The sequence below is a fragment of the Neophocaena asiaeorientalis genome, unplaced genomic scaffold (assembly GCF_003031525.2).
Source record: "Neophocaena asiaeorientalis asiaeorientalis breed wild unplaced genomic scaffold, Neophocaena_asiaeorientalis_V1.1 scaffold246, whole genome shotgun sequence".
NCBI classification, from domain to species: Eukaryota; Metazoa; Chordata; class Mammalia; order Artiodactyla; family Phocoenidae; genus Neophocaena; species Neophocaena asiaeorientalis.
In genome coordinates, this window is record NW_020174551.1 from 1,782,591 (window position 1) to 1,801,437 (window position 18,847).

At 37.2% G+C, this 18,847-nt stretch overlaps 1 protein-coding gene across 1 annotated transcript in view; it reads right to left on the minus strand.

Annotated features, from left to right (window-relative positions):
* Positions 1-18,847, minus strand: part of SATB2 (SATB homeobox 2) — a 186,940-nt gene that overhangs the window by 68,846 nt on the left and 99,247 nt on the right. The window contains exon 7 of the mRNA XM_024757394.1: positions 9,603-10,075. Coding sequence (XP_024613162.1) covers positions 9,603-10,075 — 473 coding nt within the window. The remainder of the gene's footprint in view (positions 1-9,602; positions 10,076-18,847) is intronic.

The following is an 18,847-nucleotide window of genomic DNA, read 5'->3' on the forward strand; positions in this document are numbered from 1 at the left end:
AGGTCAAGTTTTCTACAAATATAAACTGTACATGTAATTAAATCATGCCTACCTTTGGCTAACAATATGTATAAATCAAACACAAAGTTAAAAGAGAAGATCCCCCCAACCCCGAAAAAACTAACTGGTAACACACTAAAAGCTCAGACTTCAAATATTTTGGTTGCTAAAATTTTCATTTTGTTGCTACACATCTCTTCCTAACTGTGCCATTTCGAAATATGTTTAGTAAGTCCTTAGACATTTTTAACCTTAATAATACGGTGGGCAAATACTATAAACACCGTGCCAATAAAGCATAAAAGCAAAGTCCATGTCATTTCACACAAAGACATTTACATTTCTAGCTGTTGACCTTACTGCCAATTTTTCTGATACATAATTCAATTTAATTTTCCAATCTGTTGAAAACATTCTCTGGTTGCTGAGTGACTTCATGAGCTGTATTTATGACCCTGGCCTTAAGTTTTTTCAAATGATGTGGCTTTGATATGTAAACAGCAGATTTTTTGCAAAGTCTCATAAAAAATAAAAAGTAGGCAAATAAGGACAGGTCAACCAAATGAGTTCCCAAAGGATTTAAAAAATCCTCTTCTCTATCAGATAAAACCAAGATGAACAGCTTTCTCAAAAAAGGCCTTTGACAAAAGGTTGTAAGTTGTGTAACTTTGTGACTTTTTCATCAAACTAACGAAGGAGCAAGACACCAAATTAGAGGCCTTTCTGTTGCAGAAGAATAACACATTTTGCAAAACACACAAGGGCTTCTACTGAAAACATGTTTCTAAGAATTGGCTCAGGAGAGCTACCTGAGACACAAAATGAACCCAAACTTTCTGAGTTATGGCATAATCTGCTAGAGGAAAAAGAAAAATAACTATACTGTGTAAATAACGAATGTGGTAAGTCTCGTTTTCAAACAATACAAACCTCCTAATGCCAATTCTTTGTGTATGGATATTTCCTGAACCCCACCTTCAAGGTAAGGGGATAGTGGTGCAGACAGGGGCAGAGAATCACACCTCATTTCCCTTTGCTGGCATTCTAATGCTCCCATTCACACATGGCAGGGCATTCGTTCCGATGGATTTAGCCTAGTTTCGATCAAAGCTTCCTCTACTTCATTTAACAGATTTGCTCAGATGGAAGGTCTCAAAGGAGAAATAATGTTAGTAAATGGGGGATTTCTGAACATATGAATATGTAGGTCATTGGATTTTTAAATAAATTAGAGAATAGTTTATCTATTAAGGAAGATTTACTGTACATATTCCATGAAACCATTCTTATTATAGGTCAGTGGACATCCCCTAACCATTCCTGGGCAATATTAAGCCTTGTAAAATAGTCACAAACCTTTTCATATAGTCATAAGCCTCTGATTGATTTTTTTTAAGTCCATAAAGTGACAGGGGCAAAAGAATGCTTTACGTTAGGATTCATAATTAAACTGTCAAAATGCAAAGATGTAAACACAGTAAATAGCCAAGCAACTTATTTCATGTCCATAGGACTGATAAGCGAAAGTGTGCCAACACTAAAATAAATTTGGGATAGAAGCAAGGAAAAATGAATACGCAAAAAAATAAAACCTGACAGAGCACTGGTCCTATTACTTCTTGAAATTATCAGCCTAACAGACCCATTTGCATCATTGACAGAGCACTGGCGATACGGCAGGGCTGAGAAGCAAAGCTACTCTGAAACTCACATAAATCACATAATTCATCTTTGAGACTCAGTAAGGATGACTTTAAGTCAAGTTTGAAAGATCTCATAGGGCCTCATAGCCAATGTCTGTTTCTGTCTTATTCCTTCTCTCTCTCTCCCCCATCCTTCTAACCAAACCCCCCCCACACATTCAATATCCACAAGTAAATCTGGCTAATATCAATATCATCCCACTGAATTCAGGGGACTCCGTTTAAAATAACAATAGTGATAATATTTTCAAGAGAAAGTAGTACAGTAAAAAATTCTATACAATTCTATATTATTTCCTTAACAACATCTTGTTCATGATTTATGAATACTGATAATATTTTCAAAACAAAGTAGTACAATAAAAACCTCTATACTATTCCCATAATAACATCTTGCCTTAGATTTGTGAAGGTAGTAGGTATAAAATTGAAGATAACTTTTATTCAAACTACTATTCCATGGCATATCCAAATGCCAATTAGACTAGCAATGACCCTGATCTATAATCTGGGATAAAAAGCACATCCTGAGATAAAGATTTCTGTGCAAGTGATTTATTCAGGAAGTGCTTCTGAGGGAAACTGGTGAAGGAGTGGGAGAAGCAGGTCAGAGAAGGGAGGAGATCCAAACAAAGTCCCAGCCTCAGCCTGATCCTGCAGAGAGCTCTGGAGGGGAAGTCACACTTCAGTGCTGTCCCTACGATGGAGGCAAGGAGCTGGGTTTTCACCCTCCTGCACCTATCAGACATTGGTTAAGCATTTCCAGCTCTCTGAAGAACCTAGGGGCAGGACAGGAATAAAGACACAGACGTAGAGAATGGTCTTGAGGACACAGGAACGGGGGAGGGTAAGCTGGGATGAAGTGAGAGAGTGGCATGGACTTATATATACTACCAAATGTAAACTAGATAGCTAGTGGGAAGCAGCCGCATAGCACAGGGAGATCAGCTCGGTGCTTTATGACCACCTAGAGGGGTGGGAGAGGGGGGGTGGGAGGGAGACGCAAGAGGGAGGAGATATGGCAACATATGTATATGTATAACTGATTCACTCTGTTATACAGCTGAAACTAACACACCATTGTAAAGAAACCATACTCCAATAAAGATATTAAATATATATATATGGAAATTGAAAGAAAAAATAATAATACAGGATACAAGAATATCTGAGACTCATGAAAGAACCTGATAGAATTGATTAAATCCAGTTTATTCTGGAAAAAAAAAAAAAAGACAAATGCACCCCAATGTTCATTGCAGCACTATTTACAATAGCCAGGTCATGGAAGCAACCTAAATGTCCATGGACAGACAAATGGATAAAGAAGATGTGGTACAGCAATCAGAGAAGAAAAAGAAATAAAAGGAATCCAAATCAGAAAAGAAGAAGTAAAGCTGTCACTGTTTGCAGATGACATGATACTATACATAGAGAATCCAAAAGATGCTACCAGAAAACTACTAGAGCTAATCAATGAATTTCGTAAAGTAGCAGGATACAAAATTAATGCACAGAAATCTCTGGCATTCCTATACACTAATGATGAAAAATCTGAAAGTGAAATTAAGAAAACACTCCACAGTGGATTAAAGACCTAAATGTAAGGCCAAACATCATCAAGCTCTTAGAGGAAAACATAGGCAGAACACTCTATGATGTAAATCACAGCAAGATCCTTTTTGACCCACCTCCTAGAGAAATGGAAATAAAAACAAAAATAAACAAATGGGACCTAATGAAACTTCAAAGCTTTTGCACAGCAAAGGAAACCATAAAGAAGATGAAAGGACAACCCTCAGAATGGGAGAAAATATTTGCAGATGAAGCAACTGACAAAGGATTAATCTCCAAAACATACAAGCAACTCATGCAGCTCAGTATCAGAAAAACAAACAACCCAATCCATAAACGGGCAGAAGACCTAAATAGACATTTCTCTAAAGAAGATACACAGATTGCCAACAAACACATGAAAGGATGCTCAACATCATTAATCATTAGAGAAATGCAAATCAAAACTACAATGAGATATCATCTCACATCGGTCAGAATGGCCATCATCAAAAAATCTACAAACAATAAATGCTGGAGAGGATGTGGAGAAAAGGGAACCCTCTTGCAATGTTGGTGGGAATGTAAATTGATATAGGCACTATGGAGGTTCCTTAAAAAACTACAAATAGAGCTACCATACGACTCAGCAATCCCACTACTGGGCATATACCCTGAGAAAACCATAATTCAAAAAGAGTCATGTACCAAAATGTTCATTGCAGCTCTATTTACAATAGCCAGGACATAGAAGCAACCTAAGTGTCCATCAACAGATGAATGGATAAAGAAGATGTGGCACATATATACAGTGGAATATTACTCAGCCATAAAAAGGAACAAAATGGGGTCATTTGTAGAGTCTCTAGGATGGGCCTAGAGACTGTCATACAGAGTGAAGTAGAAAAAGAAAAACAAGTATCGTATATTAACGTATATATGTGGAATCTAGAAAAATGGTACAAATGATCCGGTTTGCAAGGCAGAAATAGAGATGCAGATGTAGAGAGCAAACGTATGGACACCGAGGGGGGAAAGCAGTTCGGTGCGGGGGGATGAATTGGGAGATTGGGATTGACATGTATACACTAATATGTATAAAATAGGTAACTAATAAGAACCTGCTGTATAAAAAATTAAATTAAATTAAATTTTTAAAAAAGAAGTAAATCATGGGGTGGGACAGTGTGGGGGTGCTGGGGGAGGCGTGAAGCATGGAAAAAAGGGCTGGCTTGTTATCTGCCTCAGCCTCCTCTGGTGTATCACATTACTTTGTGACCACAGGTAACAGAAATGCTTAGAAATTTGGCATAGGATTGCCTGAATATTAATGATCAGGTCAGAAAACAGCACATTTATCTTACTCTTCTCATAGGGTCCCATTTATAAAAGTCTTTAGAGACATGAAAAGCAGGGCTAACATTTTCTTTCAAAAGTCTAGCAAAGAAGTAAGCGATGGTGCTCCGAGTATATTTTATATAAGGTCATAAGGAAAAAATAGGCTTCTACCATGCTGATGGCTCAGATAGGATGTGATGCTCTGCTACTCCCTGCATCTAGAATTACATTAGTCTCATGCCCAAGCTGAAGATTCAACATCTTGGCATTACATGATCTCAAAAGTGCTGTTTCCCTTGCCCAGATCATGTGATTTAATTTACGTTCTTAGTTTGGACAGTATTAAGAAACCAATATAGAAATGTAAAAAATAATAATAAATAATAAAATCAGATTGGCAAAAGGTTGTCTATCTCTGACTCTGGCAGAAGTCATGACCTTGCCACGAAGTATGGGTAGGGGATCATTTTATCAAACAAATATATTTTATGTTTTTAAAAGACACACGGATTAAGATTAAAATGTATTAAAAAGCAAGTTCTTGGAAATATAGCTCCATTCCCTTAATTATGTTACTTTACAATACCAAATGATATAGTGGCAATGGATCAGACACACAAAGTAATTAATAGTTTTTCTTTGAAGAACTGTTATTTTCAAATGCTATTTATTATGAATTTGAGCTTTTCGTCTGCAAGTCTTAAACGTGAAAAACTAGACTATTTTTTTTTACAATTCTAGATTCATTTATGAATATTGTGCATGTGATTTTTGTTCTACACACACGCACACACACACGCACACACACACGCACACACACACACACACACACAGAGGAACTAATTGCTAGATTTGTTCTTGGTCTAATCATCAAAAACAAATCCAGGAGCACAAACTATAGGGTGACAAATCAAATTGCTTTTTATTGAATTTGATAATAAATGAATAATAGTTATCACGAACTATTTCTGAAAAATATTCAGTAAACTGAGGATATGCTACATATCAGTAAAACAACTGAGTACAAGACTAATATTGGCCTTAGGTGTCCATCTAAAATCTGATTTTGTTTGCTTTAAGAAAAAAGTTTTGAGATTCTTTTCTATCCAAAGATTAACAAGTTATGTTATTACCTATAAAGTTAATTCTTATTTGTTTATTATAGCTGACAAATCATTTTACCACTCATGTGATTAAAAAAAAAAAAAAGCCTACCATTTGGAAAATCCACAGTTGGTTTCATGGGGCATAGTACACCACATTTTCCATTTAACAATGCTGCTGGTGAAACCTGGCTGTCCAACCTTGCTGTTAGTGACTACAGTATATACAGCAGAAACAATCTGTCTGTTGACCTCCAGCTTAAGTTCAAACTATGTCATTCTGTCAATACCATCTACCTTGATTAGGTTGGGCTTTATACACAACAGGTTATGATCCCAGAGGGATGAAAAGCTTTCCCAAATTAAAAGCAGAAATTTAAAAGGAAATACTCATACATTCCTATGCAGTTTCCATTTGATATCCTCAAGACTTGCCCATGAACTCAAGCTCATGTTGATTGAATGTGAATGTTTCTTTCTGGGTGTAGCCATCTTACAAATTTAATGGCAGGAGGAAAATAATAAAATGCGTTCCATGCTTCAATTAGACCTTTTATAACTTGGCACTTAAAAGATGGCAATGCCAAAGAAAAATCATTAATCCCCAAAAATAGGCAAAAAGAGTTGGGCAGGAGAAGACAGACCTCCAGGAGTCTAGGGCCTTGGCAGAGCATTTCCTCACACCAACACAGCCCGCCTTTTGTCTAGCCTCATCGTGAGCCTTCTTCTCTCATGCTCCATGCTATTTGGATGAAATGTATACTGTATTTGATTCTAAAATCCAAAGCAATACGACCATGCTCTCAATTTTATCCTTATCCAAAGGAGCGGTATAAATAACCAGCAATAAAATGTTGGCTAGCCTTGAAATGCCTGTTCATGCACATGAATGATAGATGAAAGAACACACACACACACACACACACACACTCACAGAACTGCAAGATACAGACTAAAAGACGCATCCTTCTACTTTGTGTTTTATAATAGTATGCAACAGACTTGCCCCAAAGGATCAGAGTTCTTCATAACCCCGGTTCAGATAACTGTGGACACACAAATGCAGCCCCAGTACTTTGAGTCACAAGAGAATAGTGGTAGAGTGATGTTTGGAACATGTGCAGCCCTCTGTGAACCTCCGAACTCATTTTCAAATGATGTATTGACTCTGTGAATAACAGAATGTATAAGTTAGCTAGGAGTCAAGGGAGCTAGAGATTTCACCCCTCTTGGTCTCCTGCCATACCTAAGCTGTCAGCACCAAACCTCAAACAATCCCACTGCGTTTCTCCCCTGCTCCGACCCCTGCAGTTCCAGCGTGGCTGAAGACTGTTACCAAACCACAGTGGTTGGTTCCATCACTAGTTCATGCTGTTTGACTTCAGCTGAGGCCCCAAACTACCTCACAAATTCTTCTATCTCAAATTGACTCCCTCTCACATTCAAACTGTCAACCCATTTCTGGTCTCCCTTTCAACACCAAATTTTGGAAAGAGTAATTTGCAGCCACTGTTTCCGTATCCTCAAGAGTTAATCCATCCTGAACTCCTAAATTCTCTCTCCTGCCTTCACCACTCTAATGAAATTATACTCTAAAGTTTGCCAAAGATCTCTCCCAACCAATCGCCAAATCTCATGGCACTGTTTCAAGCTTCCCCTTCCCAGACTTAGTTTTCCAGACACGGACAAGTCTCCTTCTGGAAACTCTTTACCCAGGTCCTCTATACTTTTATCAGCATCTCCCTTTTCTTCCACCTCTACCTGCCCCCACCTCTCTGGGCATTTCTCTGTCTCTTTTTCTGGTGTTAGTAGTGCCGGTGGCCTCTCCCCTCCTTCCCCTGTCTCTTTAAATCCCAGGCTCTGTGAATAAACTTCTGATCTCTTTCTCTAACCCTGACAACTCTTCTTAGCACTAAACTGTTATTTTCAATGACTGCTGCACATCTTCACTTAAGAAGTCTGCTAGCACTTCAAAGTCAAAATAGCCCAATCCAAAATAATCACTTTAACCTTACTCCAACCATCTCTTTCAATGCCCTCCTTGATTTTCTAAATAATTTCACTATATTCTTAGTCACCAGGCTCAAACCTTGGTGTTACCTCCACTCCAGGCAGTTGCACTGTCAACTCTACTCTCACAATGCTTTTTGACTGTACCGTCTACTCCATCGCCATCAGTCTTGTTCAAAACTTCTACACATTTCAGCTGGACGCTTAAGGCGGCTTCCTAAATGATATTCCTAACCCTCTTGTGATCATTAAGGGGAAGAAAGTCTTCCTAAGATCCAATTCTGATCACTGGATTATAGCATATTCCTACATAAAACCTTCAGTGTTTCCAGTGCTTATTAAATAGAGTTCAACGTTCTTAGCATGGCCCCAAGACCTTGTCAGATCTGTTCCCTCCACCTTTAGTTTTATTATCTAGCTTTGCTATCAACTACCAACTAATCCCGCCTTTTGCTGAATCAACACTTTTCTTGTGCATTTTTTTTTTAGCCTAAAATACCCTTCTTCTCCGTGTTTTCCTGTTAAATTTTATTTACCCTTCAAGGTCTAACTGCCCAGCAACCTCATACTCAAATCAGTTGTTCACATATGTGCTCACCCATGGTCTTTTTCACCTTTGCATCTGCACAGAGCTTGGCTTCCTGCCATGCATTTAGTAGGGTGGCTAACTTAAACCCACCGTCCTCCTGAAGACTTATCACACTCGCTCTACTGACAGTTAATGACTCCTCATGAACAGCCCCTGTAATCGCTGCACACATTATCCTGCATTATTCACCTTACTTCACATATTACTCGAATTATCTGGGTACTTTTTTTTTTCCACTACCAGGTTGGTTAGCTCCTTAAGATTAGGCACTTTTCCTTTTCTGTTACTCATACAGTTGGTGCTCTGTATCTGCGGATGTGAAACCCACAGATACGAAGGACCAAATGTACTGCACCATTTTATATAAGGGACTGGAGCACCTGTGGAGTTTGGGATTCATGGGGGGTTCCTGGAACCAATCCCGTGCAGATACCAGAGGGACAGGAGTACAAGAGCTAGATTACTAGTTCTCAAAGTGGGACCCAGACCAGCAGTATCAGCATCACCTGGGACCTTGTTAGACATGCAAACTTCTGGGTCCCACCCTAGACCTGGTGAATCAGAAACTCTGGGAAGAGGCCCAGCAATCTGTGTTTTAACTGCCTTAAAACAGCGTGATTCTGACGCACACTCACGTTTAGCACTGGTGGGAAAGAACTTAATTATAAGCAGCCCTCAAAAAAATAAGACATAAATAAACTGTTTACCGTCTTATCATTTAATATTATTTTGGCATATAATTCCCTCAAAACATTAAAAATATGAGTAATCTATCCATTTTTACTTTCTCAATATCTTAAATCTAACTTGTACATTGTGAAGGGTTTATTAAAAAATTATAGAAATGATGACATATAGTGATATTCTTTCTATAAAGTGCAAAGACAAGGTAAATAATAGATTGTTTGGGCATGAATAGTTCTAGAACTAGTTTTTTTAAAAAACAAGGAATGATAAGCACAAAATTCAAGATCAGGGTTACATCTGGGGAAAAGCAAATGAAAAAAAGGGAGGAGAGGAGGAACACACAAAGAGACCCAGGTCATTGGTAACATTTCAGGTCCTGAGTTGGGTGGTGGGTTCACAGACATTCGTTACATTACTGAAATTGATTAATTAATATGGCCAAGTATGGATCAATGGTGATAGTATTTCATGAACTAAGGATTATTAATTGATCTAATTCTACATGCTCGGAGATCCATAAAAAAAATTTTAAAGAGATAAGAAAGAACTAATACTTGCCACAATCTGTCCTTAGTATTATTCTGAATCACCAATTATGACGTTCATTGCTAACGGTACCTGTGTGCGATTGAATGCCACTCTTGCAAAGACAGCTTGGGACACACTGGCCCTCTTCAGCTCATCTCTGACTTGCTGGTAGATATCTGGAGATACTTCCACAGAAGAGTTGGTTGGTTCCGGCTTAACTGCTCTGGGAATGGGTGGATGGTTCAGAAACTGCTGGTTGATGGCTTGAGGATGCTGGTGAGCCAGGAGCCGGCTAACGGCAATCTGTTGGTTTATCAGATGGGCCATGGCGATTTGTTGCCTGACAAGTTGTGGACTGAGCTGGGGAGAAAGAAGACCAGGGCTCATGATGGGCTGTAACGCGGGCACTTGGTTTCGGATTGGAGTACTGTGGTGGATTTGGCTATGTGGAGACTGTTCGCTGGTTTTCCCCAGGGATGCCAGCTGGTTCATATTTGGTAAATGCATTGGACGCTGGCCCAGAACACAATAGTCTGAAAGGTTTTCTCGTTCCACTCTTTCCACTGTTAAAAGATAAAAATGATAATTCGTCATTATCAACATTGGCATAATTTGTTTCTGATACATGTAGTATTAAATTATATTTTTGGTATATTAATGACATAGACTTTTTTCATACAAAGCTGGAAGCCCCAGAGTAAAAGTGAGTTATCCTTTCCTGGAAAATGTTACAATAATAGATTTTTCCATAGGTTATGGTATGAAAGTAAAAATATTTGCTACTTCAATTTTCTTTAATTCCTAAAACTAGGCATTTTATTAAATAGCCAAGACAGAAACCACTAACCATTACAAATTCTAAATCCTCTCATATTCCCAAGCTGTATCATCTCCCTCTGTGACAAAAACACCAGCTGTTTTCATCTTCTGTAGTTTGTGGTTAATGGTGTAGTTCATGGTTATCAGGAAATGACAAGGACAACATCTCCTGTCAAAGTAACTGCTACCTCCCAATAAAAATCTCACATAAATACTACTTTACAGCTATGGAAACATTTATACAGAATGTCTGTCACATAGTATATCCTTTCATCTCCTCACCTGCTATCTTTTTTATAGGACTATTTCTTTAAGAAATGGATATTTTAATGATTGTGATATGCACTAGGATAAGAAAAAAGTCTCACAAAATTAATAACATTGCCTTGATTTGCCATTAAATAAAATTCTCCCTTTCTCCAGGTTATCTATCTTTTATGTTTTGTTGAACTTAACTAAAGATTTAAGGAATAACCCTGAAAGGGAGAAAAAAAGGAAGTATCATATATGTTCATACATGAGGCAGATTCTTTTCTTCCCTCAAGAATATTCCTCAGGAAAGAGTCACATCAGAGTCAAATCCTTTCCTAAAACTCTGTATTATTTTATTACGTAAAGCAAAGGTTTGTTTGGGGAAAACTCATTAGGCTGAAACAACCTCTATCCTTATTAGCTTTAAATGCTTATAGATGTAATCTAACAAAATCTGTGTTTTAAAGTAAAAATTCCTCACAGATTTAGTAATTTTTTCCTACAGCTGAAAGTGTTTGATATGATAATGCAAAAGCGTATTAATATAATGTTAAAGAACACGACTTGAGTGGTTACATGCTGGAGAGCAGAAAAGTATTCACCTATAAGACAAATTTTTAAAATAACTGCCCCCCTTATACGCAAATGGTGCTTGTAAATTGGTATATGGTTTACAGTGACAGAATCATATTTGATCAAAAAAGTGCTGAGTCTCAAAAAATTTAGGAAATTATGTGTGCTGGAAAACTAGTTGAGATGACTCAAAGTGATGACAAAGTCACTAGAACCAAATCACATGAAAAAATTTGAATAAAATCAACCAATGAACTATAAAGGCAAGGAAAGTGATATTTCTAAATTAATATTTTTGTAATATGTGATTTTCAAATACATATGTGGAAGTAAATTAATACATTAACCATATGTAAATAGATATCTGATCATTTTATCTATATTTCTAAAGGTTTTATATATTTAAAACTTCTCATTGGGAAAATACATAAACATCCACATCTTGGGAGCACCTTATATTCAGACATACACAGTATTTCTTCCTGCTTTTTAAAAAAACTGAGTGATTGCTTAACTTTCCTATGAACCCCTAAATAAGTCAAAAGTTTACCTCAAACTTCTTTAAGAGTTCAATTTCCAACCTAATCCTTTCAATGTAATTCATATAGTTTGTATTCAACTTTCCTTCATAAGGTTCAAGGTGAACAAATCATTTTAATCTTATTCTCTAAAGGCAAACATTTTTCAGTCATTGTATTAATTAAACCTTAAGGTATACGATCTGGAAAACCAAACCAAGCAAATGGTTAAGAGCCTTCAAACAAGGTAATCGAACACAGTTTTCATAGAACAGAAGTTACTATTGTAAGTTCCTTATTGAAAGAAATAAAGAGACCACGGACTGCTTCCAGAGTAAAGTCATACTTTATAGGCAGAAATATTTGCCCTCAGGTAGACATTTGATTCGCTTTTGTTTGTTTGCTTTTTAATTCAGCCAAAATAAAGGCAAATTCAAGTAGCAAAAATTATGTTTTTGGGTACTTAGGAAGCAGACGGTTTATCCATTTCTTTTTCTACTTAAAAAGCATAGAAACACCCTCTTAATGCATACATTCTTTGATCAAAAGCCAATTTTCCAAAATGTCAGTATTTTCATCTTTCAATGACTTAATTACATTTGAGTTACTTTCTTAAGATACATCTAAATCCCATCATTAATAAAAAAACAAATGTCAGAGCTCCATGAAACCTCTATGAAATTGGTGCAGTAAGAATCAGAATAACGTCAGTCCATAGTCCTTTAAGATTATACATAATAATTCTCCTTTTCCTTATGAGTTCCCAGAGCATTATAGTCTCATATAGTTAAGAACAGTAACTACGGAAGCATCCTTAGAGACATGTGGTAACACCATGAAGTACTAACTGATTAGTAAGCTATAATGAAGGCATTGCAAACAAATGTCTACACATGCAGGTAGAGCACAACAGCCAGAGAAGCCCACCGCAGAGATACTAGGAGGAGAGAGAAAATCTGCCCACTCCAAACAAAGCAGCCACTAACTTGATTCAGCCAGTTGTCTTTCTCATATTGTCATTTCTTTTTTTTTTTTTTACATCTTTATTGGAGTATAATTGCTTTACAATGGTGTGTTAGTTTCTGCTTCATAACAAAGTGAATCAGTTTTTTCAAAAAAATGAAAAACCTGGATTTTTACATGATAGCTCCTAAATTTAGGTGTTGGCAAATAATTCTATTTTCAAAACACAATAAAAGCCAAACAAAACATTTCTGAAAACATTTCTGAAAACTAGATCCTGCCCATCCATGGGCTACCAGTGTCAAAATTTTGTCTACGAGACTAAAGACTATGTTGTTAAAGAAAAAAATATTCAACAACACTTGTTAAAGATGTTAAGGCAGACCTTATCCAGGACCATCGCAATAGGTATAGGGACCACAGCAACGGGATTTTACAGTGGGGAGAGAGATTGGGCCCAACTCCAAATACAGCATGGGCAAGTGGGAATTTATAGCCAAGGAGCAGGGTGGAGGTCAGGGGATGGAAAATTACTAAAAGGAAACATCAGGAGTAAATGGGATTCTGGCTAAACCAACCTAACAGGATTCTTTGCTAAAGACAGGCTAGGGTGATCAGACATCACCTGGGGGTGGTGGAGGATGAGGAACCTGATGAGAATGAGATATCCAGGGTGATCAGATACAAGGCTGGGGGTTTCTGGTTAAACTGACTTAGCAGGGTTCTTGTAAAACTGGATTTTACAAGGAAGTGCACAGATGGGCCCAGGAGAAGGTTCAGGAGCCTGTCTAAAGTTTGGTCAAGCGAAGAATCTTTGTCAATGTTCTCCAGTCCCTGACAGCTCTATCAATAAAAGCCAAGTTCTTTATTTCCAAGAATAAAGGAAAAACAAACAAACAAACCAATCATTCCAACTTTAAGAATGCCTAAAAATCAAATGCTCACCAACAGGTTACATCTCTTCTCACCAAGGTTCATGGTTTCAGGAACGGTTTGCACAGATTTTGCCAAATCTGAAAAACTTTTTTCTCTTTTTTCTGCTGCCACTCTTACACAGATAATATCAGAATAATATTTTAACCTCTTATGTCACAGCAGATGAAATACAAATGCTTAAAAAAAAGTCAGAGGAGCATCAACAATGTACCAGACTCAGTCTGAAAGCTGAGCCTGGGCCTTCAGTATTTCTTTTCCCTTTTCTTTCTGGCCTTCCTTCCTTCCTTCCTTCCTTCCTTCCTTCCTTCCCTCCCTCCCTCCTTCCCTCTCTTCCTCCCTTTTTCTTTCTTTCTTGTTAAATTTGTTGAAAGTAACCACAATGACTGAAATGTAGACCTAACAGCAGTGCCTGATTTTGTGTTTTGCTTTTTCATTCTGATAGAAAACATCATGTTAGGTCTACTTTAAACTAAACCAAGACCAAAGGTAACTCCCTGGCTCTGAGGGCCCATCTTATCTCTGCAATACTCAGCCATGGATCAGAAATCCTTAAAAACCTGAAGGATAAAAGGTAGCACTGCCTCTCATGAGGAGCGCAATGCTCACATTCACAACAGAAAATATTCTCAATAAAGCCAAAATGCTTACTTATTAAAGAGACATTAAAAACACAACTGCTTCCAGGACTTTACATCAGAGCTGCAATTTAATTCACAGTGAATTTGATTCTACGGTTGGCAAAGTCCTAAAGGGCAATCTGTGAGGTGGGAAGTGCCTGGGAAGGAATGATTACCCCAGCTTCAAGTACAAGTCCCCAAACAGAGTGTGGCTAGAGGCTGTTGAGGCAAGTGGGGCTGAAATATCTCTACATTGGGTAGCTGAGCAGCTCTCTGTAGCTATTTTCACCTCCGGAGGAGGGTCCCAGTCCTGGGGCCTTGCCGGTGCATAATTAGGATCTGGAGTGTGCTCAGGTTTCTGAGAAACTCACAGTTTCAGTAGGACCTTGCCAATTCCTTTGAGCTTTCTGGGATTGAGTGAAAATTGCAAAGACTAGGAAACAATTATGTAACCACCCTCTGAGCTTCTGGAGTTCTATATAACTCCAAAGTAGGAGAGGCCTTTGTAGCCCTGTATTAGAATCCCATGGGCTCCTGAAGCCTTCCCAAGCTCAGAGAGTTGATGTTCTAACCAAGAGCACCCTATGAACATTAGCTATTCAATGTCCAAGACCGCTGGCTACGACAGGTTGCTCATAGACAAGAAAGGGACACTCCTCCCCAGGGATTTATCCACATTACAATGAAAAGATATTTGGTTTAAAAATCTCATTTTATTTCATGCAATTTTAAGTACATTTTGAGGTCAAGTACTTATTTTAATCATCACAAATCCCTGATATACACATATGTGTCTTAGGTGGTTGCAAGAACATTCTAAATACTCAAGAAAATATATGTCTACATATAAATCTTGTCTTATATTCCTCTCTGGCACTTAATTTTTTATTATAATTTCTTTATGGCAATTTTGGGTAAAAATGTTTTCAGCTGTTGGGAAAGATGCATGTTATAATAGTTAAAAGCAGAGATTTCTAAACCAGACTGCCAGGGTTTAAATCTCAGCTCTACCATTTGGTAGATGTGTGACCTCAGGTAGGTTACTTAACTTCCCTGTGCCTTAGTTTCCTTGTATATTTAATGTGGGTTAAAACTTATGCCTACCATGAAGGATTACTGTGTGATTAAATGAGAATATATATTAGCACAGTATCTGGCACTATGCAGTTTACCATTACTATTACATTCACCTTGCCTGTGTGTGTCTGTGTCTGTGTCTGTGTCTGTGTGTGTACTGGCATAGATGGATGGACATAAATTGTACATTTCAGTTTTGCGCTAGGTCAGAGATATTCAAAATATAGTCCCTTGAACCATCAACATCCATATTACCTGGAAGACTCTTAGAAATACAAACTCAGGATCTCTTAGAGTTCTTATGTATACCAAATTTCCAATGATTCTTATGTACACTAAAGTTTGAGAATCAATGTCTATATCATTTTTGCTTTTACTTATTGTCTTTTGAGATTATACAAAATGCAGCTGCCAGGTGATTTTTATGTATGCTAAAGTTTGAGAATCGCTGTTCTATACTGTCTTTGCTTTTATGTTGTTGTTGTCTTTTGAGAATATACCAGACATTTATAACTGTCATATTCCATTTTTTTCTCTAAACCCTAATGACATTAAGGATTCGATCTGACTGAACGTTCACTATCCTATAAATGTATCTAAACATTTTAAATTTTCTTCTCTATGATATATTTTTAGTTCTTGTTGATGATTAGTTTAGTTTTTGTTATACTGAAGAAGCATTGACTGGACCTGATACTAGAAAACTGCATTCAAATCTACATTCTAACTCTTACTAGCCGTGGGGTCTCTTTGAGCAAATTGGAGATTCTCTGGATCTCAGTTTTGCCATAGGGAAAATATTATTATCTTAGAATTGTAAATTTTAGATGATCAGTGTCTATGTGAAAGATCTTTATTAAAGGGCTACTGTAAATTTCACAAAATATCTATATAATTATGATTAACAGATTAGGCTTGACATTTCAAAATTTCCTGATTAGGACATTCTGACCAAGGTCTGCTGTTTCCCAAAGGTCATCTGAAGAATTGCAACCTTTCCTTTGGTTTAAGTAACTATGCCATGTTACATCATGTTACTTTTTAAAACAAATCCCTACAGTTTAGAAGAATTCGTTGTCAATTTAGAATCACATGCTTCATGGCATATGCAGGAATATGTTGGATTCAGCTTCTCCAAATGAGGCTTAATAGTTCATATCCTGACCTTCAAATTAGGAGACAGCAGAATAGATGGGAAATAAAATGACAATCTCACAACTCTTGAAATTAAATTTACAGGAATGCTACATAAATATGGCTTTAAGTTTCAAAATTTATTATCAATAAAAAATGGAAAGAAAACTTAAGGAATAAAACATGCTTCAAAGGTATACGTGTTACATTTACATTAACCAAAAGAAAGAAGGAGAGTGTCCCACAGTTTTTTTAATTGAAGCATAGTTGATTTACAATATTGTGTTGGTTTCATGTGTATAGCAAAGTGATTCAGTTATACATATATATGTATATATCTATATTTTTTTTGATTCTTTTCCATTATAGTTTATTACAACAGTATTTTAAAAAAGCAAATGTTTAATGGATTGCTTTTATTTTCCAGGGAATGAGTAGGTATCAAAAAGGTCCTAACTAAAAGAAATACACACATACACACACACACACACACACACACTAGTTTTTCTTCTTCAGTTTAGTGTTTCTCTGTTAGATTTCATTATTTTTATTACATCTATATTTGCTATACATGCTATATAAAGTAAACCCAGTAAAATTTCAATACTCCAAATATACTCCAATGACTTTATGCCCCGAAGTATACTTTCTGAAGAGGATTTATGAGCAAAAGGTAAAGCATCTGATATGTAGAGATGTCTGTCAATCAAAGCAAGACAGCATAGGATAGGTAGAAAGAAGAGCAAACTGGGATTTTTAAACCTGAGTTCTAACTAGCTGGGTGATCTTGGGATTACCTGTAAAATGAGAAAGATTACCTGTAAACTGGTTTTAAAGCAACCTTCCAGCATCTTGATAGCATCTTAAAGAGTACTGCTGCTCGGATTTTCAAAACAATTCCCTTTCTCAGAATAATTGCTTCTGTTTTTTGACTCTTCGGCAAAAATTCAAGACTTTCCCAAGATATCTCTCTTTGTGAAACTCCCCAATGCAACAGAAATAATAGTGGATTACAGTGGCAATACCAGCAGTTGTAGTATTGCTCTTGCAAGGTTATCTATCAATACTGCTTAAAAGACTGATAATTTTTTCCAGAACTATGAACCTAGTGTTTCAATGCAAACCTTAACACAATTGCCTTTGAGAAATAAGCCCTGGGGTTTTGTCCATAGTTATAATGAGTGGAAAGAAATGAATTGGGTAAAAGGCTTTGCACTGAGAAATTTCTGGAATTTCTGGCCTATGGATTTTTCCTTAAACCATTAAGATGCTTACACAAATGTAAACAGATTAGCAAGAATGAGTGCTAATGGATTCCTTAATAAGCTAACACTGCAGTATTCCCCAGAACAAATCCTGGAAACCCTGGATAGAAGAATATAAGCCAAATAAAAAAGGATAGTGAGTTTCTCTGTGACTCCTTCAGCCTCAAAAAGTACTCTGGACGTGATTCTACAAGGTAAGACACAGGCTGGCCATTTGGCACTCTTGGTGGGGAAGCTGCCAATCAAATCGACAATTCTGAATGGGCACCCAAATCTTGAGCATAGGGAAAAGATATTCTTGAGCATATCATTGCCTTGGACTTCCAAACCTCCACCCCAAGTTCCCTGCTCCCGTGACACTAAACCCCAACATTGGGCCCCAATTTTAAGGATAATGATCCTGTCTAATACCAGAGAAGTCAGGTAACTTGTTCAGGGACAAATAGCAGTCCAAATGTAGACAAATAGTTAGGAAAAATTAAAATGATTAGGACTACTGGCTCTAGCCTCATAAGCATAATAAATCACAAGACCAGTGAAAACTAATGGGTTTTTTTTCCTCTTTTTCTGCATAACTCAAAGTGAAGTTCTCGGGGCCTAAATGTTTCACGAGTACTTTTGTTGTATTTCCTTTAGAGAAAAATGTTTTTATTATAAGTGATTGCAGGTAACATCAAGCCTTCTACCACTTATATAGTAGCTAAGGCACTGAGCTAAACCCTTTACACATCACTGTCATTTAATTCTCACATAACAATTGTATGACATAGATATTATTATGCCCACATTATTGAAGAAGAGGTTGAAGCTCAGAAAAAAACAATGTCACTAACCTATTAAAGCAATTAGCAGAAATCAAACCGATGTCTTTAGGACCTTTAAAGTCTTTGTTCCACTGCTTACGCTAACCTGCCCAACTTGGGACATGTGGTTGTTATTAATTTTAGGGTTCAAGTCAGGACTCATCAACTTTCCGACAGACAAGCCCTGCTTTCTGTTTGTATGTGTGTCTGTTTGTATGTGTGTTTGTATGTGTATGCATGTGCACATGCGGCATGAAGATGCATAGGTGACATGATGAGTGGGTGAGTTATCTGAATGGTGAGGGCTCATCCTGAAGCCTCCACTCTATGCCCTGTAAACCTTCCTGATGTGACAGACTACAGAAACCGGTCAGTTCT